Raw genomic sequence first — 23,976 nt, 5'->3', positions numbered from 1 at the left:
GTGGTAGATAGATCCTTAATTTTGCATGACAGAGACTTTGTTTCAGTGTTACAAAGCTTTACAAGGGGGCGAGTGGGTTTTGAAAATCACCAAAAAAAAAGTATTATGTAATTTATGGACATCCCTAATTGCCTGGGGTGGCAGATACCCAGCTGCCTCTCCTGGGTCAGAAGAGGGTAGGTTTTGCTAGCCAGGCTGGCTCTAGTTATAGTGAAACCTTTAGTGAAACCCCCCCAGGCTTCACTATGAGAAGAGCCCCTCTATTTGAAGGGTGATGACAGTAAATGCCAAGAAGGGTGCAGAATTGGGACACGAAGGGGCGTGACTAGCACACAGGGCTGGAGTCTAGGAAAGCTAACAGACTGCACAGGGGTAAGTTCCTGTCCCAGTGAGATCCGTTAGGCTGTGGGATATTCTGTCCAGGGGTATTCTGGGCGCCCCATTGTTTGAAAGCCATACATAACAATAGAAACAGGCTTCAGGAAGTAACCATGCGCTGGCAAGCAGCTGATGATCTGAAGAGGTCTTTTCCATCTTTAACTTCTATGGGTCTAAAATGGCTTTTTCCTTTGCAACTTTCAGTGGAGTCAGTATTGCGTAGGGCACAAATATGTTCTCATCAGTTCTTGGGCTGTGCTCTGCAGACGTGCAGCTGATGGTGTGCTGGGGGAGGTTGGGAGAGTGAGGTTCCCCCAGGAGGGGATTGCTCCTATGAAATGTTCCAGAACTACTGTGCTGGGGGAGCTGTGTATTATATTAATAAAACAAAGCCCTCCCTTAAAAAAACCATAATTTATATTGCAAAGTCAAGCATTTATGCAACCTTAACTCAGCCCCTTGCGTGGGTGCACTATGATATATATGGTCACATTCAGACTTGGTATTCTGTGTGGACCAAATTCAGCTTCTGGTATAAACAGGCACAGCTACTGTTGAGGTCAACCAGAGGTGCAGCCCCTATGGGAGGTCTGAATTTGGTCCTGACACAATGCCAAACGTGATATTACCCTCATTTCACACACCCATTGAATGACCAATTGACATGTGCTGTGACTCCCCCCACCCTTACATCCCCACTAAAATTGCCCCAGAAACATCTAAGGAAGCTTTTCTTTCTCTCTCTGCGCCAGATTCTGTTGTCAGTTACAATGTATAAATCCAAAGCAACATCCCAGAAGCCATTGGAGCTACTTCAGATTTATACCAGTGCTACTGGAAGCAGAAACTTGGCCTTGATGTTTTACATACAGTAGTTCCAACAGTGCAGCCCAGTGGCTTGTTACATACTTAGTTCACAAATGGAGCAGGCACCAACAGTGTAAACTCCTTAACACGCCCTTGCTGTAATTTCTCTTGTCAATGCTACCTACTCTACACCTTGTATCAGCAACTATCCCTGTGCCGAATACTCCAAACTCAGATGGGTGGCATTTCACACCCACTTTGCACTTGTGACAGCCGCCATCTTGACTGACACACCAGGAACCTCTTGAGCTAAAAGCAGGAGCTGCCACAGTTTGAGCTAAGGAGCCAATGCTCTTTAGCTGGGGCTGTAACAGACGCATATTCTCTATGGATTGGCATCGACGGGGACCTGTAACCCACACTCACCAGTGGATTATACACTCACTGGCTCTGATTCAACAGAGCATTTAAGCATGTGCTTTACTTTTAACTAATGAGGCTTAAGCACGTGCTTAAGTGCTTTGCCAAATTGGGGTTTCTCTGCACTTGTGTAAGTGGCTCCAAATGGTGCAGGCAGGGGATGATCAAACCCCTTGTTCCAAGATCTATAATCCAGGTTTGATCTTTTCCTACATACCAGGCCCTTGTTCAGGTATATTTTGTGGTCTCACAGTATGCACTGGGATGTCTGATATTGTATTGCATGGCCCTGAAGAGAACTATGGTGTCTCAAGGAAACTAAAGCCACTAACCGACTTGCAAAATTAAATTGTCAGGAGGAAGAAAGATTTAAAGTGTAGAGGAACCCTAATTAAACACTCAATTATCAGTTCATTAGTTAATAGAATAAGTGATATTCTGGTGATAAAAATAAGGGCTGGGTTTGACAATGGGTTTAATATCTGCAAGAGAACAGAGTACCCAGCTGTAACAATGCTGGTTCTGGCGGGACCCAACTGAGAGTGCCAATTCAGGACAAATTGCTTAAAACAGGGCAGTTACAGCCCAAGGCTGGGGTTTTTCCACCTCTAAGGCAAACCAAACCAGCTAAACAGAGAAGACTTTGGTTTTACCCCACTGGCTAACCACAAGTTACACAAGCTTAGACACTCCAGTTTCCCAGTATCACCACCAGTGCCACTCATTATAGGGACAAATGGTTATGAAAACCAATACCCCAGTAAAAGAAAAAAGGTTCTCCCGATCCCAAAGGATCAAGCCCCAGACCCAGGTCAATATACAAATCAGATCTTACCCACAAATCATGCTGTTGCCAATCCTTTAGAATCTAAAATCTAAAGGTTTATTCATAAAAGGAAAAAGATATAGATGAGAGCTAGAATTTATTAAATGGAATTAATTGCATACAGTAATGGCAAAGTTCTTGTTTTAGGCTTGTAGCAGTGATGAAATAAACTGCAGGTTCAAAATCAAGTCTCTGGAATACATCCCCAGCTGGGATGGATCATCAGTCCTTTGTTCAGAGCTTTAGTTTGTGGCAAAGTCCCTCCAGAGGTAAGCAGGATTGAAGACAAGATGGAGATGAGGCATCAGCCTTTTATAGTCTTTTCCAGGTGTAAGAACACCTCTTTGTTCTTACTGTGGAAAATTACAGCAAAATGGAGTCTGGAGTCACATGGGCAAGTTCCTGCATACTTTGCTGAGTTACAAGGCATATCTGCCTTCTCTCAATGGGTCAATTGTATAGCTGATGGTCCTTAATGGGCCATGCAGCAGGCTAGGCAGAGCTAACACCAACTTGTCGGGAATGTTTTCCAGAAGCATAGCATAAGTTTGAAATACAGACAGTATAGAGCCAATATTCATAACTTCAACTACCAAATTGATACACACATATAGACAGCATAATCATAATCAGCAAACCATAACCTTGTCTTAGACACCTCATTTGACCCCCTTTATACAAGATTTGGTGCCACTACAGGACCTTGGTTGCAACCATGTTTTATATGGTCACAGTTCAAGTCAATAACGTGACACCAGTCCTGACTGATCACCAGTGCATTGTTTTAGCAATTAATTAATTTCCCCAATTGCTGAAGGACATATTTGTCAAGGCCCATTGTAAGGAGGTGAGAGGACAGCGTATGAGTGGGGGAAAGGAAGGATAGAGTGAGAAAAACACACTGGAGGAGAGAAAATAAAAAGGGACACTGTATACCGGGATACAGACTATACAGTGCTGAAGCAGTTCAAACAGGAATTAATTCAGGGAAGTCCCATAGCCTGTGTGATGCAGGAGGTCAGACTAAATGCTCACAGTAGTCCTTTCTGGCCATAGAATATATGAATCATGACCATCCCTGGTCACAGCCATGCAGTGACATCCTGCAATCTATGTTTCTGCCCTTCAGTGGTGCTGCTGTCCCTGTAAGATGACCTGTGAGAACCATGCAAGAAGGTGAATGAAAACCTAATCAGGAGCAATGGGGTAAAACTAAAAAAAGGAATAGGTTGAATATCAGTGAGCTCTATTGGTTGGAGAAACAGTCTCCTATGGGACATGATGAAGCCTCATCCCTGGAATCATTCAATACTAACCTAGACAGAGCACTTAGGAACACATTATAGTAGGGAGTGGCCCTGCACCAGGATGGATGGGATGAGCTAGTGAACTAACATGGCTTTGCCATCTCTTGCTTCTAAGACAAGGGGCCACTTCCTTAGCTGTTGTAAATGGTCACCACTCCATTGATCTCAGTGGGGCTTTGAAGAAGTGCATCTGAAGAAGTGAGGTTTTTTTACCCACGAAAGCTTATGCCCAAATAAATTTGTTAGTCTTTGAGGCGCCACCAGACTCCTTGTCGTTTCAGTGGGGCTTTGACAATTGACACCAATTGAGGATCTTCCTCTTTATGTTTAAGAACAGAAAATTTCTCACCCAATAATTTTCTTTCTGCTAGAAGCATCTCCCACACTTTTGCTATGCATGAGCCACTCTCCTCTCTCTGCAGCTTCTGGAGGCAGTTTAAAACTGTACCGCAGCTTGTGCTGGCCACGCCCTCTTCTACTGCTTGCCGCCAGATGAGTTATTCCAAAGCTTTGTGAAACACTAGTTGAGAAAAGTATTTATAACCATAACATCTACATCAAAGTCATTACCATGTTGAGCATTGGCCTGGTGTACATAGATACATAGGCCAAATGAAATGCTGACCCTTGACAGAAAGCCATCAAGGATGGGTAGAATTGTGGGAGACACTGCTAGCAGAAAAGAAAACATCAGCTAAGAAATTTTCCATTCTGTGTCCCAGTGTCTCCCACAATTCTGCTACACCTGGGAAGTAGAGAGCAGTGATCAGGAGTAGTGAGGGACAAGAAAAGGTAAACAAAAGAAGAGATAGTTAAGTAGACCCGCTCCTTAAGGATTGTCCAAAAGGCAAGGCCGTTACTGGAGCACCTTCTTGACTAAAGAGGTGTCTGTGGAGGACAGAAAGTCCGCTTCGTAATGTTTGATAAAGGTGATAACCAACAACCATGTGGCTGCTCTGCATATCTCTGTGATGAAGGCCCATGCTCGCTTGGCCCATGAGGTGGCCCTAGATCTCACAGATTCCTTCTAGAACAGGAGCTCCTGGCACTTTGTAAGCCTCAACAATGCATAATCTGACCACCTAGCGACAAATAGCCTTGAGACTCTGAGCCCTTGGCATTTTGGATTAAAGGAACATAAGAACATAAGAACATAAGAAAGGCCGTACTGGGTCAGACCAAAGGTCCATCTAGCCCAGTATCTGTCTACCGACAGTGGCCAATGCCAGGTGCCCCAGAGGGAGTGAACCTAACAGGCAATGATCAAGTGATCTCTCTCCTGCCATCCATCTCCATCCTCTGACGAACAGAGGCTAGGGACACCATTCTTACCCATCCTGGCTAATAGCCATTTATGGACTTAGCCACCATGAATTTATCCAGTCCCCTTTTAAACATTGTTATAGTCCTAGCCTTCACAACCTCCTCAGGTAAGGAGTTCCACAAGTTGACTGTGCGCTGCGTGAAGAAGAACTTCCTTTTATTTGTTTTAAACCTGCTGCCTATTAATTTCTTTTGGTGACCCCTAGTTCTTGTATTATGGGAATAAGTAAATAACTTTTCCTTATCCACTTTCTCCACATCACTCATGATTTTATATACCTCTATCATGTCCCCCCTTAGTCTTCTCTTTTCCAAACTGAAGAGTCCTAGCCTCTTTAATCTTTCCTCATATGGGACCCTCTCTAAACCCTTAATCATTTTAGTTGCTCTTTTCTGAACCTTTTCTAGTGCTAGAATATCTTTTTTGAGGTGAGGAGACCACATCTGTACACAGTATTCGAGATGTGGGCGAACCATGGATTTATATAAGGGCAATAATACATTCTCAGTCTTATTCTCTATCCCCTTTTTAATGATTCCTAACATCCTGTTTGCTTTTTTGACCGCCTCTGCACACTGCGTGGACATCTTTAGAGAACTATCCACGATGACGCCAAGATCTTTTTCCTGACTCGTTGTAGCTAAATTAGCCCCCATCACGTTGTATGTATAGTTGGGGTTATTTTTTCCAATGTGCATTACTTTACATTTATCTACATTAAATTTCATTTGCCATTTTGTTGCCCAATCACTTAGTTTTGTGAGATCTTTTTGAAGTTCTTCACAATCTGCTTTGGTCTTAACTATCTTGAGTAGTTTAGTATCATCTGCAAACTTTGCCACCTCACTGTTTACCCCTTTCTCCAGATCATTTATGAATAAATTGAATAGGATAGGTCCTAGGACTGACCCTTGGGGAACACCACTAGTTACCCCTCTCCATTCTGAGAATTTACCATTAATTCCTACCCTTTGTTCCCTGTCCTTTAACCAGTTCTCAATCCATGAAAGGACCTTCCCTTTTATCCCATGACAGCTTAATTTACGTAAGAGCCTTTGGTGAGGGACCTTGTCAAAGGCTTTCTGGAAATCTAAGTACACTATGTCCACCGGATCCCCCTTGTCCACATGTTTGTTGACCCCTTCAAAGAACTCTAATAGATTAGTAAGACACGATTTCCCTTTACAGAAACCATGTTGACTATTGCTCAAGAGTTTATGTTTTTCTATGTGTCTGACAATTTTGTTCTTTACTATTGTTTCAACTAATTTGCCCGGTACCGACGTTAGACTTACCGGTCTGTAATTGCCGGGATCACCCCTAGAGCCCTTTTTAAATATTGGCGTTACAAAGGAGACAAACTGGGTACATGACCTTGTAGATTCTGTGCACTTGAGGTAGAGTTTCAGTGTTCTTCTAACATCTCAACTGTGCCACACTTCTGGCATGGCTTTGGGCAGAAGGAAAGAAGGATATTGTCCTATGAGGTATGGAAAGGAGAGTTCACCTTGGGGAGAAATGACTGCAGAGTTCTTCTCAGTGCTACCTTGTCATCATGGAACACTCCATAGGGTTCCTGCATAGATAGGACTGCCAATTCTGGAATTCACCTAGCAGGCATGATGCTGACCAGAAAACAGGTTTTGATGGAGAGATGAAATGCTGACTCAGGATCATCACCTGATCTGGGGAGTGGTGCATCCTTTCAGAAGGAGGCTTGAAGACACCTGATGTGGGATCTTGCCCATGGGGTGCATGCATGACACCAGGAGGCCAAGTAGCTGAAGGCAGTGAGCTATGGTTGGCTTGGTGCACGTACACAGGATGGAGATGAGATACTGGATCCTCCAGAACCTGTTCAGTGAGAGGTAGGTCTTCACCAGTGAAGTGCCTATGTCCACTTCCAAGCGTGTTATCAATGGGATCAAGGAACTTTTATTGATGCTTATCACAAAGCTGTGGGCTTGCAGGAGGTCCAGAGTTTGCAATGTGGCGTAGTGCACCGCAGGCTGGGTCGGAGCTCTGATTGGAATGTCATCCAGAAAGAGGTATATGTGAGTCCCCTGCGACCCTAACCCTGGCTATGACCAGCACTGGCATCTTCGTAAAGACCCTTGGGGCTGACGAGAGACCAAATGGGAGATTCGGTACTGGTAGTGCTCTGTGCCATAAGCAAAATCTCAGAAGCCTGCAAATGGGGTTGTGGAGATATGCGTCCCCCAGGTCCACTGAGGTTAGGAGATCCCCCTAATGCAGAGATGACACCACAGAAGGGTCTTCATCTGGAAATTTTGTTTTCTTCATCCACCTGCTGAGCCTTCTGAGATGTAGCATGGCTCTGACTCCTCCTATGTGTAGAGTAGAGCCCTGAGAACTTTTCTTCTGAGCAAACTCCTTCTGTCACTCCTGTGTCCAGGAGATAGGAGATTTCATTCCAGAGAAGTTTGCAGTTGGTGATATTGGTGCAGTTGGGGAAATGGATGAAGAAGGGGTGGGCTGGAGCCTGGAGCTCAAAAGAGTATCCCTGCCTTACTCTCTCTCTTACCCATTTGTCGGTGGTTATGAACCATTCTTCTGAGAAACGGGAAATACTGTATCCTAGATTTAGTTCTGGGCAGAGATGTATCCACTCATTGTCAGGATGGGCTCTTGAGGGTTGAGGACCCCCTCTGGGCTTTTCACTTGAGGTCTGTCTCCAGACTTTCCATTGGCATATCTGCTATCATTCCTCCGGTACATCTGTGAGGAAGAGGGATGGAAGGAGCATCTCTGCCTGAAGGCAGATTTGTACTTGCTCCTGAAAGCACTCAGTGGAGAAGGGAGGGACTGCTTAGATTTAACAGCATTTTCTGCCACAACCTTATCTCATTTTTCTTCAAAGAGGAGAGATCCTGTGAACTTGGAGGAATACACTGTGACGGGTTCCTCCCAGAGTGCCACCTGGAACTGGCGTACCACTGAGCCCCCCGACCCACCAGCCTGGGCTCCCTCTTACACTGTACTGCTGTGACAAGCTGCAAAGCCCTCTCCAGCCTGCACTTTCACCAGCATACATACAGATAGGGACACACCCAGCTGCAGTTACATGCAGGCTCTCTGACCAGCCCCTGCATGGGAAGGCTACAGCTAGTGCAACTACCAGCTCCTCAAGCACGCACACCCTCTGGAGTATAAACCCAAAATTATACCGTTGTGCGCTGCACAGGGAACTGTACAGCGTAAGCTCATAAAATTCACCCCCTCTCTCAATGTGGAAAGGAATATGCAACAGCCTTTTGCCCCTGAGTTATGATTCCCACACACTGGTTTAGATAAAGCAAAAACAAGTTTATAACTACAAAAAATAGATTTTAAGTGATTATAAGTGATAGCAAACAGATCAAAGCAGATTATCTAGCAAATAAACAAAAAACGCAAACTAAGCTTAATATACTAAATAGATTGGATATGAATAGCAGGTTCTCACCCTAAGAGATGATACAAGCAGGCTGCAGATTCTTAAGGGACAAGCTGCACTTGCTTACAGCTTGGAATCCCCAGGGGTTCCATACACAGGCTAGAAATCCCTTTAACCTGGGTCCAGCACTTCCCCCAGTTCAGTCTTTGTTCCTCAGGTGTTTCCAGGAGTCTTGTGTGGGGAGCGTAGAACACCAGATGATGTCACTCCCTGCCTTATATAGCTTTTGCATATAGCAGGAACCCTTTGTTTCAAAGCTTGGTTCCCAGACCGGTCTGTGGAAAAACACTGACATCCCAAGATGGAGTCTAGAGACATGTGGTCTCATCACATGTCTTTGTAGAGGCATAGCAGCCATTACTCACAGGCTGTTTGGAGCATTCACAGGAAGGCTTCCAGGTGGAAGATAAGCTTCTCCCAAGGCCTGTTCTTTCTAATGGCTCATTGCCCTGAATAGGCCCTTCCCAACCAGCTATCTAGACTGAAAACATCTTGTCTAGTGGTGTTACCCAGGTGTAACTACATTGAAATACAGATACATAGTCAATATTTATAACTTCAGATACAAAAATGATACATGCATACAAATAGGATAATCATATTCAGCAAATCATAGTTTTTCCAATGGCATCTTATGACTTATCTTTCATAAAATACATCATAATTATGCCATAATCATATCATAATCACACACGACTTGCTTGGAGTGTCTACCTTCCAGGGACGGAAACCATACATGACAACTGGCCACTGAGCTGGATGTCATGGCCCTGACTGAAAACATCATAGTGTCCATTGAAGCATTAACCAGAAATGCTGTTGCCAGGGAAATTTCTTGAGACTGGAGCAGAAGTCGGGGTAATCGCTGTTCTTCAGGGCCTAAGGTCTTCTAATCAAGACAGTGAAGCTCTCACAAAACATGTAGCTGTGAGAGATGCTCTGAGAGTAGCCACGGGTGCCTTGAAGCCTCTTCTAAGGGTGGCCTCCACTTTCCTATCTGTGTGGTCCTTAGGAAAGAATTCCTTTTCAGCTGTAATAACCACATCTCTTGCTAAAGATGCTACTGTGACAGAATTTTTTGGCTCTTTGCAGCTTGTAAAATTTATGGTCATGGCTATTAAAGTGCTTATGCATCAGGTTTATCCTGCTCCTCTCTAATCACATCCTCAAAGGAGGAGTACTGGGGAATCACAGGCTCCGGAGAGGATTTGGAGAGGAAGTATTTTACTCTGAGGCTTATCCTCAGGAGCCTGCTCAGGTTGGATCTGTATCGTGCGCATAACCATTTTGCGCATGGTCTCAAACTTCCCAGGTGAGAAAAAAATATTGCTGCCAGCAGGAGCCATGCTACAGCTTTGAACCACCTCCAAAACTGCAGAGAGGAAGAGCAGCCAATAGCAGAATGGTGGGAGACACTGGGCTGTAGAAAAATACTTTGTTGGAAGAAAATGCCAATGCACTTGGTAAGAACACATCCAAAATCTGCTCCACATTCATTGTGACAGGAGAACAGCAGAATGCCAGAGAAGATAAGATGTGTAGAGGGTGTGGCAGAGCTCCGACCTTGTCCCCGTGGGTCCCGCGCTTCCAGAGCTAGCCTCAGAGGCTCACTGCGACCCTCCATGTAGCCCTTTTCTTTCTAGGGCCAGGGTACAGTCTACTGAGCCCTTTTAATCACAAGCCAGCAAGGAGGTTGGTAAGAGAACTCCCACAGTCTCTGTTGTCCCTACAGCTTATTCAAGAACAGTTGAGCCTCCTGTCCTGACAGAGGCTGGTCTTCCCCTCCCAGGAGGTGTTTCTGTAGTGGCGGGTCAGGGGGAACCCACCCTCTACTCCAGGTTCCAGCCCAGGGATCCTAATGGCAGCAGCTGTTGGCAGCTGACCTTTCACTGTCACAGCCGCTTCCCCACAGCTCCCCTGCTTCTCTCTCTTAACACCTTCTTCACCCTTACCTTAGGGCTCCCTTTCCTGTGGTTTGAGGGTGTCTTCATTACCCAGCCCTTCAGCCGCACTTTCTCTCCTCTGGCTCCCTGGCTCTCTTGGGCCTGACTGGAGTGAGCCCTTTTATAGTGTCAGAGGGGCCTTAATTAAAGTCAGGTGTTCACATTAGCTTAACAGTCTCACCTGACTCTTTGCAGGCTAATTGGAGTCAGGTGTCCACCCTAGCCTGGAGCAGCTCCTGCTCTAGTCAGTCAGGGAACAGAAAACTGCTTATCCAGTGACCAGTATATCTGCCTTCTACTACTCTGCTGTACCCAACTGGCCTGGGTATATCACAAGGGGTAACAAGGGAATCCAGGGTTAGAATAGTATATATTAAAAACACGAGCAAAAGCTAGAAATCCTCCTGCTTAAGGACATCAACCAGCCTCCAGCTAATGAAGCCCAGGAGGAAATGTTCCCTGGAAAGAGGCTAGCCCATATTTGTCCACTGGTCACTGGTCACTGTCGGAAACAGAATATGAGACTAGATGGATCCGGGCCTGGCAATTCCAATGTCCCTACAAGAAACAACTTGATTTGATTTGTGTAGATTACAGTTACTGTGCCTCTGTCTTCTGAGGAAGAGATACAAATAACCCTCTGAGATGCAGCCTTGAAAGCTTTAATTGAGTGAAAATAAACGTGACACATTCATTTGGATTTCGCTTTCTAGTTCAAGAAATTAATAGCACATTTGCAGTGCAGTCCTACAAAAAAAGAGATTAAACAAAGCCCATTCTTCTCCTTCCTGGAACAGTGCTTGTGTCTAATACACTGCCAAGCCTGAGGGTCAGCATTTAGGGCTAGATTTTCTAAACAACTCAGTACTTAACGGCTTCCATCTAGGCACGTAAATGACATGACCAGATCTTCAAAAGGGCCCAGGCACCCAGCAGCTGCCATTGAGAACAGTCTGGCCACTTTGTTTACTGCCTACATGGGAGCTGAGCTCATTTGGAAAGCTAGCCCTCCCTGCCCTCCCCCCATGCCCTGCTCTCACACCCACTGGCCTGTGTTCCCTCCCCCCACACCTTTCTCTTTCTCACTCACTCATGTGCGCGCACGCACATTTGCTAGCTTATGCCAAAACAAAGGGCCAGAACTGTGGGGAAAGGCAGCAGTTGGAAGTTTGCTGGCGGGATAATTTACCAGACCATTTCTTTTTTACACTTCGGTTGAGATACTCGTCATGTAATAGCCTGATGGCCTAGCATGGGTTAATGACTGCATCCTCACTAGACACCTGTGATGTAGGGAAATATCATCGCCATATTAGAGATGTCGAAAGTGAGGCACAGACAGGGGCGGCTCTATGTTTTTTGCCACCCCAAGCACGGCAGTCAGGCGGCCTTCCGCTGCATACCTGCGGGAGGTTCGCGGTCTTGCGGATTCGGCGGCGTTTCTGCGGGTGATCTGCCAGTCCCGTGGCTTTGGCGTACCCGCCGCCGAATTGCTGCCGAAACCGCGGGACCAGCAGACCTCCCGCAGGCACGCCACCGAAGGCCACCTGACTGCCGCCCTCACAGCGACCGGCAGGCCGCCCCCCGCGGCTTGCCGCCCCAGGCACGTGCTTGCTGCGCTGGTGCCTGGAGCTGCCGCTGGGCACAGAGCAAGGTAGTGACTTGCCGCGGGTCACACAGGAAGTGTGCAGCAGACCTGAGAACACGCACAGCCTGCTAAGAGCATGGGGGGGGGGGGAAGGGGAAAGAGATATCTAGGACATTTTGCATCCATTGAACCCCTCTGCCCCCCTCCTGGCTCCCAGCCCCAGACTCCTTGCCCAGCCAGTCCAAGCCCACCCCCCCTAACTCCAAGGCCTAGTTTTCCTCTCCCTTTCCCCTCAAGCCCCAACTCCACCACCAAAGGCTCTGTCAGGCTTCCAGTTTTCGACCAGAACGCTCGGTCGAAAAGGGACGCTGGCGGCTCCGGTCAGCACTGTCGACCAAGCCGTTAAAAGTCCGATCGGCAGTGTTGTGGATCTAAGGCAGGCTAGTCCCTACCTGTCCTGTCACCACGCTGCACCCCAGAAGCGGCTAGCAGGTTCAGGAACCATGGCCAATGGGAGCTGGGGGGGCGGTGCCTGTGGGTGAGAGCCGCGCACAGAGACTCCTGGCTCCCTTCTCTCCCCCCCCCAGCCTAGGAGCTGGACCTGCTGGCTGCTTCCAGGGCGCAGCACGGAGCCAGGACAGGCAGAGAGCCTGCCTTAGCCCTGCTGCACCGCTGACTGGGAGCTGCACGAGGTAAGTCCACACCCACGCCCCTGCCCCAGCCCTGAGCACCCCCAAAACCTGGAGCCCCCTCTTACATCCCAAACCCCTCATCCCTAACCCTACCCCAGAGCCTGCACCCCAAGCCCAGAGCTCTCACCTCCTCCTGTACCCAACCCCTGCCTCAACCTGCAGCCCCCTCCCGCACTCTGAATCCCTCAGCCCCACCTCCAACCTGGAGCCCCCTCCTGCACCCCAAGACCCCCAGCCCCACTCCAGAGCCCGCACCCCCAGCGGAGCTCTCACCCCCTCACTTACCCCAACTCCCTGCCCCAGCCCGGAGCCCCCTCCCACACCCTGAACCCCTCATTTCTGTCCCCACCCTGGAGCTTTCACCCCCAGTTAGAGCTCTCACCCCCTCCTGCATCCCAACCCCCTGCCCCAGCCCAGTGAAAGTGAGTGAGGGTGGGGGAGCGCAAGCCCCCAAGGGAGGGGGAATGTAGTGAGCAGGGGTGGGGCTTCAGGGAAGGGGCGGGGCTAGGGTGTTCAGTTTTGTGCGGTTAGAAAGTTGGCAACCCTACTACCCCCTATAGCAAGGGTCGGCAACCTTTCAGAAGTGCTGTGCCGAGTCTTCATTTACTCACTCTGATTTAAGGTTTCACGTGCCAGTAATACATTTTAACGTTTTTAGAAGGTCTCTTTCTATAAGTCTATAATATAGAACTAAACTATTGTTGTATGTAAAGTAAATAAGGTTTTTAAAATGTTTAAGAAGCTTCATTTAAAACTAAATTAAAATGCAGAGCCCCCCGGACTGGTGGCCAGGACCCGGGCAGTGAGGGTGCCACTGAAAATCAGCTCATGTGCCGCCTTTGGCGCTCATGCCATTGGTTGCCTGTTCCTGCCCTAATAAAGTTCTTTCAAGCTGTGAGAAAGGCGATTCCCTGGTGTTTGCTAAAATCCAGATTGATTTGTTCCTGCAGTCTCCTCCCCCTGCCGTGATTCTGAGTGATTATCTCCTCCCCTTGTTAGCGTGATGGTTTTATTTCCTCGTATGTAAATGGATTCCCGTGATACCTTGGAAGTACCTTCAAGATAGCTGAACCACATTCCTTTGTCTAGAATGGGGTAATTTCAGCCCTGCCTGGCAGACATATTTTAAGAACATAATTCCCAGTATGTTTGTAATTTTGAATACCCACACTTCGCAATAATATTAATGATCAGTATGTTATTAGATTTCTATTGGTATCTTACATGATACCTTTTAGACACCGGTTGTGACATTAATGAGTTAGGGTACACTGAACTGCTCAGACCAGCTGACACTCCCTATCAGGGAGCCCCTTGCCCTCTTGCATTGGGATGCTGTTCGGATCACACACACCCAGTCCAGCTCTTGTCCCATCACCATTCAAATCAGGCAGCTTCCTCCTCCTCACTACCTGGGCACCAGTGGAGGGGTCACTGCTCTCAGTTCCAGTTCTTGGAACCCCGCACAGCCCAGAGCAGCTGGAAGCTGCAATTGCAGAGAAAGTCCTTCTCAGCCCCCTGTGTCCCCAGGCTGGAGCATGCTCAGTGTGGACAGAATCTAAGAAGGGTTTAGATGGTAAACTCTAGCAAGTCTCTACTGAGCATGTGAAAACTAATTTTTCCACGGCTTATAACTTGGCCAAATTTTTATGGGGATGGCAAAAGGCACATACCTGACACAAAGGTCACTCCCCTGCCAAATTTCAAGCCCCTGTTCCAAAGCATAGAGGTGTTAGAGCATCTCAATGAAAATGTCACCTGAATTTTTTAATGTGGGTAAAACAACATATTTTCCCCTATTTTGGTTGTTAGAAGCAGCTGAACCATTTTGGCTGAAATTTTCCAAACTAATTCAGCCTGAGGCAGACACCCAGTCTGGAAAATTTCAGCCCAAACAGTTCAAATTTGGCAAAGGCATAAGCAACTGAAAACAGAGTCTTATAATGGGAAGTGTTGGGCAACCTTAATTGGGTGGAGCTACCAAACCTGCCTATAATAGTATTAGAGAGTCCTGGCACTGAAAAACTACTGAATGTAACTAGGTACAAACAAAAAGCAGGGAACCAGACATCAAGTTGGAGTCACCTGTTTTAAAGGATTTCTCTCTTTTCAGGGCCTTCCATTGTGACTCCCCCTAAGGAAATCTGGAATGTCACTGGAGCAAAGATTTACCTGAGTTGTGAAGTCATGGGCATTCCAACCCCAGTGCTCACTTGGAATAAGGTCAGTGGCACGGGATCTGTTTTTCATGGGTAGCATGGATTATGCCATGTTTATTTACTATAGTACAATATTCTTCACCTCTTGGGGGAGATGGCAGAGAGAACTAGTCCATAAAAAAGAAAGGCAATTTACAGCAAGCTCTGCACTGCTTTTAAAGTGGCAAGAAAGAAGGGCAGTCCCATTTGTGCAAGGATGAGAAAAATACCGAATGCGTTACCAAATCCAACACCACCTGTGAAGTGTAGCACTTTCAAAAGGAGAGCTAAGCCTGTTACACAGCAATTGCAAGACAAAGGCTACAGCAAACCCACCAGCAGAAGAGCGTGTTTACAGTGAGTTTCTCTGGTCAATGCAAAAAAAAAAGAGAACATCTTTATTTCCCATTCCCACTCCCCAGTCTGGATTTATTGAATTCCTCCTTCTGCCCCCCAAAACCAATCTTTTTTTCTTTTGCACTTTTGTTTATGCTGATAAGAGAAACACAATTATGCTTTGCCATATTAAAGACTGGTGTTAAGAGTAGCTAAAGAATGTTTCCCAATGATCTGTTTTATACTCATACGTGCCTGTGGCTTTGAAAACACTGGCCTTGTATGCCCAGGTCAGAGTCATAGTAATTCTGCAGTGTTTTTGTTTTCTTTTGTTAGCCTTGAGGTGATGCTACTCCTGGGCTGTGGGTTAGATAACGCTGGTGGCCTGGGTTTGTTTTTTACCCTTAGTTCATAGCAAGGAAGGTGCACAGTCATCTTCAGCTCCAGAAACTGCATCGGACTCTGGCATTGGGACCTCATAGGAGCCTGAAGCCCAAAGCAAGGCAGGTTCCATACATTCACATGTGCACTTCCTGCTTTGCTGCCTCTTTGGAAGGGATAGGATCGAGAGAAGACTTTGATTTGGTGTTAAATTTCAAACAGAGTGTGCAGGTTAAAATTAAAAAAAAAGTGCCATTGTGCAGACTCCATCACTTTTCAAGTTTTCTCAAACCCACAGGCTCTTGGGACCTCTGATGGTTTATAGCCCTTTACAATCCATTTAAAGAATGTATATTTAAAACATTTTAAGGAAAATTGTTCAAATAGTGACCCACCTAAATAATAGGGCCAACTACAGACATTTCCTGGTGACATAGGAGACCTTGTTGTTTGTAAGTGAAATCAGCTGTGGTGTACGTTGTCAGACAGATCTTCAGTGGACTTTTAAAGCTCCACAACTAGCTGTGTGCTCCAGTGTCACCAATTAAAGTTTGGCCCAGAGAAATGACAACCTCCTCTCACAGGAAACTGAACATGCCACTCACCAGCACTTTCAGGAACTTACTAGAGCACTGCATGGGAGGAGTGTGCAGGAAGGGCAGAATTAAGCTGCTGTTTTCTGTAAACAAAATAATCATGGAAAGGAATAATATTTACCAATTGAACTGTAGAAGGTTGTATGGTACATTGCCAGGTGTAGCTTGTACACCATTAGCTTCATTGCTGATTAACGAGGCAGATCTTTTGTTATCTCCTCCCTCAGCACCAAAAAGGCTGAAAAAACACAAACTACACATCAACACAGGGGTGTGGTTTTCTGCTTCCAGGCAACATTTCTATCAAGGATCCTCTCAGCTAAGCTGGTCATAGTGTGGCTTTGCACTGTACATAAGTGTCTAGAAGCTTCACAATGACAAGCCTTTTTTGCCAGTCTTGCCCATGACCATTTGGAAAACATCTGTTTTAGGGCAGCAGACGCTCAGGTTGCTGCCTTTGGTTTACTTTGTGCACCGTTCTCCTTGGGAAAGTCACGTGCCATTGGGCCCTGCCCTGGTAACACCATGTGCAGTGCTAGTTTCCCACTGCTCCAGAGCCCAAAGGCCAAGTTTTTTCAAAAGGGCTCAACACCCTGAAGCTTCCACTGAGACTAGAGAATCCAGCCCCACACTCACAATGGGAGCTACTGGGTGCTGAACACTTTGAAACTCTGGCCTTTTGGACTGTAGGTGCTACTGAAAAACAGACAGCAGCCACCATGGACAGCCCAGGGAACCACCTTTTCCCATCGTTATACAAGTACTTGCACCATTTCAGGCATTTAGAGTAGGCTCTTCCGAAGTGCTAGGCGCTGGCCTAACTCTGCTCCCATTGTAGTCTGTGGCCATTTTACCACTGTCTTCAGTGGGAACAGAGTTAGGGGCAATGCTGAGTGCTAGAAAGTTGCCTAATAAGGGCCGGTCTACACTACGAGGTTAGGTCTAATTTAGCCACGTTAGGTCGATTTAAAAATGACTGTGTCCACACAACCAACCCCGTTCCATTGACCTAAAGAGCTCTTAAAATCGACTTCATAAAATCCTCCCCCACAAGGGGAGTAGCGCTAAAATCGACTTTTCTGGGTCAAATTTGGGGTAGTGCGGATGCAAATCAACGGTATTGGCCTCCGGGAGCTATCCCAGAGTGCTCCATTGTGATCGCTCTGGACAGCACTTTGAACTCCGATACACTAGCCAGGTACACAGAAAAAGCCCCGGGAACTTTTGAATTTCATTTCCTGTTTGGTCAGTGTGGCAAACTCAGCAGCACAGGTGGCCACACAGTCCTCCCAGAATTGTAGAGCGTAGAAACACTCCCCTATCATCTCTGTCCCTGAGGTTGTCGCAGATTAAAAGGCAAAAAAAACACACTCGCGATGACATGTTTTCTGAGCTCATGCAGTCCTCCTGCACTGATAGGGCACAGCTTAATGCATGGAGGCATTCAGTGGCAGAGGCCAGGAAAGAATTAAGTGAGCGCGAAGAGCGGAGGCAGGACGTGATGCTGAGGCTAATGGGGGAGCAAACGGACATGCTGAAGCGTCTGTTGGGGGAGCAAACGGACATGATGAAGCATGTGTTGGAGCTGTAGGAAAACCAACAAGAGCACAGACCCCCCGCTTCATCCACTGTATAACCGCCTACCCTCCTCCCCATGTTCCGTAGCCTCCTCACCCAGACATCCAAGAACGCAGGGGGGAGGCTCTGGGCACCCAGCCACTCCACTCCAGAGGATGGTCCAAGCAACAGAAGGCTGTCATTCAAACAGTTTGACTTTTAGTGTGGCTACAATAAAGAATGTGGCCTTGTCCTTCCCTCCTCCCACATCCCACCTTGTCCGTTATCTAATTTTTTTAAAAATTATTAAAGAAAGAATGAATGGTTTCAAAACAGTTGCTACTTTATTTCGAAGGGGGGAGGGTGGCTGGCTTACAGGGAATTAGAATCAACAAAGGGGGCAGGTTTGCATCAAGGAGAAACACACACAACTGTCACACCGAAGCCTGGCTAGTCATGAAACTGGTTTTCAAAGCCTCTCTGATGCGCAGTGCGCCTAGCTGTGTTCTTCTAATCGCCCTGGTGTCTGGCTGCTCATATTCAGATGCCAGGCGATTTGCCTCAATCTCCCACCCCGCCATAAACGTCTCCCCCTTACTCTCACGGATATTATGGAGCACACAACAAGAAGCAATAACAATGGGAATGTTGGTTGTGCTGAGGTCTGACCAACAGCGCCAGCGAGCTTTTAAACGTCCAAAGGCACATTCTACCACCATGCTGCACTTGCTCAGCCTATAGTTGAACTGCTCCTTACTACTGTCCAGGCTTCATGAATGGATCCCCAGAGCAGGAGAGCAGAGTTGCAGCAGAAGCAGTGGACGAGGACGGTTAATAGTTCAACTGCACCATCTGCTGCCAGCAGCACCCAGGAGGACCAGAACAGATCCCCCGAGGTTGTCGCTAGGGAGCAGGAGAGCAGACCTGCAGCGGAAGCAGGGGAGCCATACACCATGCCCTGGAGGTTGCTAGGAGCTGGGCAGGGAAGACATTCCCAGAACCCCCGGCCAAGCTACATGTCCGACGAGGACTGTTAGCAGTCCTACTGCACCGCCTGCTGCAAAGGCAAGGAGCTGCTGCTGTGTAGCAATGCCAGCTGCTGCAGGTGCTTCTGTGTCAAATGCTTGGAGGTCCAGGTAGGGCAAGATACCTCGGCCAAGGCAAAAGAGCAAGAGCCCTGGAGCTGTTACACGTGTCAACCACAGAAGTGCTATGGGGTGTTACAGCGCCGACCAGACTGGAATGTACGGCTGCAAGACTTCTTCACCAGCGACAAAGGACAGGAATGTGATGCACCTAAAATCTAAAAAGGCCCACACATTTCCCAGAGTCACTACCCTTGATAACAGAACATCAATGATTGCATTGGCTACTTGGATCATAGCAGGCCCCACAGTAGACTTGCCCACAACAGCAGAGGTGACGGTGAGCTGAGCGGGCTCCATGCTTGCCGTGCTATGGTGTCTGCCTGGGTAACCCAGGAAAAAAGGCGTGAAACGATTGTCTGCCATTGCTTTCACGGAGGGAGGGGTGACTGACGTACCCAAAACCACTCATGACAATGTTTTTTCCCCATCCGGTATTGGGAGCTTAACCCAGAATTCCAATGGGCGGCGGAGACTGCGGGAACTGTGGAATAGCTACCCACAGTGCACCGCTCTGCCGACTTAATGTGCTTAGTGAGGACATATGCAATACGACTTCTATAAAATCGACCTAATTTCATAGTGTAGACATACCCTAAGCTAGAAAGTTGTACAGCGTTAACTACTATAGACTCCCTCACTGGTAGGGACGCAGTTATACTGGTATAGAGGTGCTTTAACAGGTATAGCCATGCATCCACACTATGGCTTTTACTGGTAAAAAAAAAATCACACCCTTACTCAAACTAGTTACACCAGTAAAACTTTCACATGTATTCTGCAGGCCACAGTCTGTCGTAGGCCTGGCCTGCATACCGATTCTGTACCAGTATAACTATCAGTTAGAGGTGTGATTTTTTTGTTATACCAGTACAAACCTCCCCAGCAGGATGCAGATACTGGTATAGAGCATTCTCTTTCCCTATAGGAATAGCCATAGTGGTAGAAATATCTTTAAAGCAGTATAACCACGCCAACTGTATGGGCCTAGTTATATCCAGACAGCTTTTGTGTGTAGACAAGGCTTTAGGGGGTTTGGGGCTTAGGTATTGTAGGTATTTACGATGGCAATCTCGTCAAACTACTGACAACTTGACTCTTAATATTCCTGCTCAGATAATAAGGGGACAATCTGGTGTCCAAAGGCTGGAGCTCCTGCCTGGAGACCGCGACAACTTAGCTATCCAGACCCGTGGCGGCCCTGAGAAACATGAAGTGACTGGCTGGGTATTGGTAAGTACTTGTGCACATTCATATACAATTCTGATAACTTTTTGGCAAGATCCAAGTTTCTATGCATAATACGGGGAAATTACAATGGAGTAGGTACAGTATTTTTCTTGGTTGAAGTTAAAAAGCAGTGACATGTATGACAAGGAGTAAGATTAAATGCATTCAGTTGGCCCAGTTCTTTGCTTTTATCTTTTGTAGTTATTTACACCCATGCAAAATGTGTGTGAAAACAATGAGGCAGAGCAGGATGTTTAAAAGCTTTCAGGAATACGACCAGACTGAAATGACAGACCACCTCTCCTTCTGCACTGTCTGTAAAATCCTGCGATCAACAGGTGCAGCACAGCAGGTAGCTAGGACAGGGATTGCTAGCACTGGAGCCCAGTTATCTTCGGTGAAGGTCACACGGGAGTGGAATTCTCCACAGATCAGGGCACTACTGTACTACCTTTTGTGGAGCATAGTGCAAGACGGAGCACTACACTAGACACTCCCTCTCCACAGAGACAGAGTCACTCATATAACTTCATATGAGTCCCACAAACCCAAGCCAGAATCAGCCTGACCTCTCTCAAGCACTGTTTATATTTTGTACCTGTCTTGCTGGGGCACGCTTTCCAATCAAGTCTGTACAGCTCAAGAGACTGTTCCCTATAGTTACAAGCTTGACCAGATGAGATGCCCTCCTCAAAGAACTCTGAACTGCTCGGTAGACATTTAGTTAAGAGGAAAGAGGCAGAGACCTTTACTTCCACTTGATTCCATGTCCTACAGCGCAGACTGAGGATTGCTATGTGAACATGGCAGGACTGGTCTGTCCTGGAGTTCACAGAAAACCCTTGCTCTTAGCATCTCTGACCTGTGTCCTCAAGGAATGTGAACTCTCAGGAATCTGCATCCCAGACATTCAAAACTTGAAGTGAAAAGGGTGTTTGTTTTTTTAAAAAAACTGTTCTCATATAGGGAGTTACTCAAGTGGGAGTGTGACAACTGGAGCAGCATCCTAGGGCCTGAGCTGTAATGCATAGAAATGGATTGGAGAGAGGAAAGAGCAGCAGCAGGGAAGCCAGCAGAGAGGATGGCACAGTAGGTCAGGGGTGACAGATTTGCTTTGCAAGTAGATAAACTTTGGCAATAACAGACCACACTGTGCAATCTCTTCAGCTGCCAAATGAGGTGGTGGCTGGGGAATGGAACTCAAAGGCATTAGCTTACACTGTATGCCAAAACAGAGGTGGAAGCTTGGGCAGAGAAAGCTTTGGAGCAGGGCAAATACGCTACTGAGCCAACAGAAATATGATGAAGCACCTTCCCGGAGAGGAGCATTAGGGCTACCGCTTTTTTCTGCCTCCCTCTCCATGACAACAGGAAGTTCTAAAACATCACAGACACAAACCTAAGCAAACACAAAAAAGGTTTGAAGTCTGGCTAAAGCAAATCCTGATGTGGAAGACAGAGTGAAATTAGGAGTGGATTGATTCACTGAGCTCCAGGACAGGTACCAGAGTGCTTGCTGTAGTGTAGTTGGATACTGCCACCTATCTGATTTGGGAACTAGGGCAAACCACTACTGACCCAGTCAGGTTGATTGAAGCCAGCGCTGGCCCTTCGGCTCTGTTGAAAGAAGTCAGGATTGAGTTTTCTGCTCTCTTTGCTAATAGGGAATAAATTCTCATTTTTAAAAGTTCAGTTTATGATGCAATTTTTTTTAAAACAAAATTATTGCATGTTCCATACTGCTGGCCAAGGGAATATTCTGGACATGTGCAGTCTCCAACTGCTAATTCCCACTCGATCAGTTACCTGTATTGAGTCTATTACTAGTGCTATTGTTTATTGCTGTTATCCAACCCAACAGTAACACAAAGTAACTGGAGAACAAATCCTCTGTAGTAAACAAGGATACATGCTGCTTGTTTTCATAGATCTCTCCTTTGAGTAAAGAGGATGCTGGAGAGTACGAGTGTCATGCATCAAACTCCAAAGGAGAGGCTACAGCCTCTGCACGCATTACTGTTCTCAGTGCCTTACATGAAATACCCATAACTAAAGGTAGGTAATATGGGCACAGCCTTTTTTTTTTTTTTAAATGGAGTTTATGCCCTTTGGTTGTTTAGGATATAAGAGAACAACCTGAAAAATTGCATTTAAAACTGTTAGGTGTAGCTTGCTGATATTTCTAATGTCAAACCCAGTCTTTCTGGTTCTGGTGAAGCACTCATGGAGGTCTCTAGGGTAAGAGCTCACACATAACTGAGAATTGGGTTGTTGCATCTTTATTAAAGACATGCTTTTTCCAAAATGTGTGTTAGGTATCGGAGGTTAACTAGGTAAAGGTTAAAACATTGACTAAAAATCCCTTCTGTTCCAAATAGCTCAGCTTTCAGGCTACGGTGGTGATTTCATTGGTCCTCCAGCCACCATGTTATCTGAAAAGACCTGAATTTCAAATTGTATAAAAGGCTTTAAAAATATTTCCAAAAACAGGACTATTTTGCCCATATATGTAGTTCTAATAGCCTTGATCATCTTCCATCCTAGCAACTTTATCACACACATTTATAGGTTAGTGTATGTAATCCATTCATTTAGGTTCTAGACTTCTGCTCTTTTAAATGACATCTCAATAGCTGGAAGATGTGGTTAAAAAAAAAAAAATCAAATATTGTCCAGCAGTAAAGCAAGAGTATAAAATGAATCCCACCATCAATTGGGTCAAGTCAGACACTAACATAATTAAGTTATGCCCTTTGCTAAAGGTGCTTGGTTTTGGCCATATTATACCTCTTTTTAGAAATCCATTATCACAAATGCAGGGGATACATGATCTAATGATTTAGCTTTTTAAAGGACAACTGAAAACTGTCCAAAAACAGATCAGGGAAGTGATAGGCTTTTGCTGTTTGTTAATGGCAATGCTAGTACTAGAATGCAGCATGGTACAGACTTAATAGTACACCATAGTCACAAAGATACATATGAGGAGAAATAAAAGTATGCCACAAATTATTGCAGCTCCTTCTCACCTTTAGGAAATGGCAAGGAGTTAAGAAAAGTGGTGATGCAACAAAAATCAATTTCCTCCAGAATTAATTTTTGTTGCATCGAAGTCTGACATATGCTTTAGCTAATCAATAAGTGAAGGTGCAGACAGTCTATAAAAGGAGTGTACCTCAACGCTGTTAAAGGGGCATTGTGATAGGATGACCCTGCTTCGAGTGCCATCCAATGCATGACAGTTGTGCCAAGCCTGGTTCCCCTTTGCTCACCTTTTGTACATCATCTGAGTTCAATTTATTCATCTACACCAGTGCCATAGTTCCTCAAAAGCCTGGTTATAAAGCAATAAAAATACATAGTATGTTTTTCCATTCCCCTCTCACCCATCCAAGAGCCTCCATCAGCACTGTGTTCTCGATTCAGGACCCGGGTCTCTAGACCTCTCTGCTCCCACAGCGCTTCATGGAGAGGGTTCTCCCTCAGACAGCGTTCCATTCCCAGTCCTTCCTCCGTGCCTGCCCCTCCTGCTTCCCTTCACCAAGCTGAATCTCCCCCTTTTTTCTAGAGGCCACTGCCCAAGCCTTCTGCTCATTAGGAGTTCTTGCTTTGGTCAGTTCCCACCAGCAGTTCCAGCTCTCATCCACATACAGTTGTCACTTCTGGGGCTCCTGAAGCAGCGTGCCAGCTCTGACTTGCTGTCTGACTCTCTCAGGCAGTGACAGGCATGAAGTCATCAGATGGCATCTCAGATGCATCAGTAATAAGTACAGTCTAAATGTCTATGTAAT

General features: G+C 46.3%; 1 protein-coding gene across 1 annotated transcript in view; it reads left to right on the top strand.

Moving 5' to 3' along the window:
- IGFBP7 (insulin like growth factor binding protein 7) overlaps positions 1-23,976 on the top strand; it is an 81,211-nt gene that overhangs the window by 56,985 nt on the left and 250 nt on the right. The window contains exons 2-4 of the mRNA XM_065405606.1: positions 14,856-14,965; positions 20,072-20,188; positions 22,114-22,240. Of these exons, the coding sequence (XP_065261678.1) occupies positions 14,856-14,965; positions 20,072-20,188; positions 22,114-22,240 (354 nt within the window). The remainder of the gene's footprint in view (positions 1-14,855; positions 14,966-20,071; positions 20,189-22,113; positions 22,241-23,976) is intronic.

The sequence above is a fragment of the Emys orbicularis genome, chromosome 5 (assembly GCF_028017835.1).
Source record: "Emys orbicularis isolate rEmyOrb1 chromosome 5, rEmyOrb1.hap1, whole genome shotgun sequence".
Taxonomy (NCBI): domain Eukaryota; kingdom Metazoa; phylum Chordata; order Testudines; family Emydidae; genus Emys; species Emys orbicularis.
Note: the sequence above shows the minus strand (reverse complement) of the source record. Positions and strands in the feature narration are given on the sequence as shown.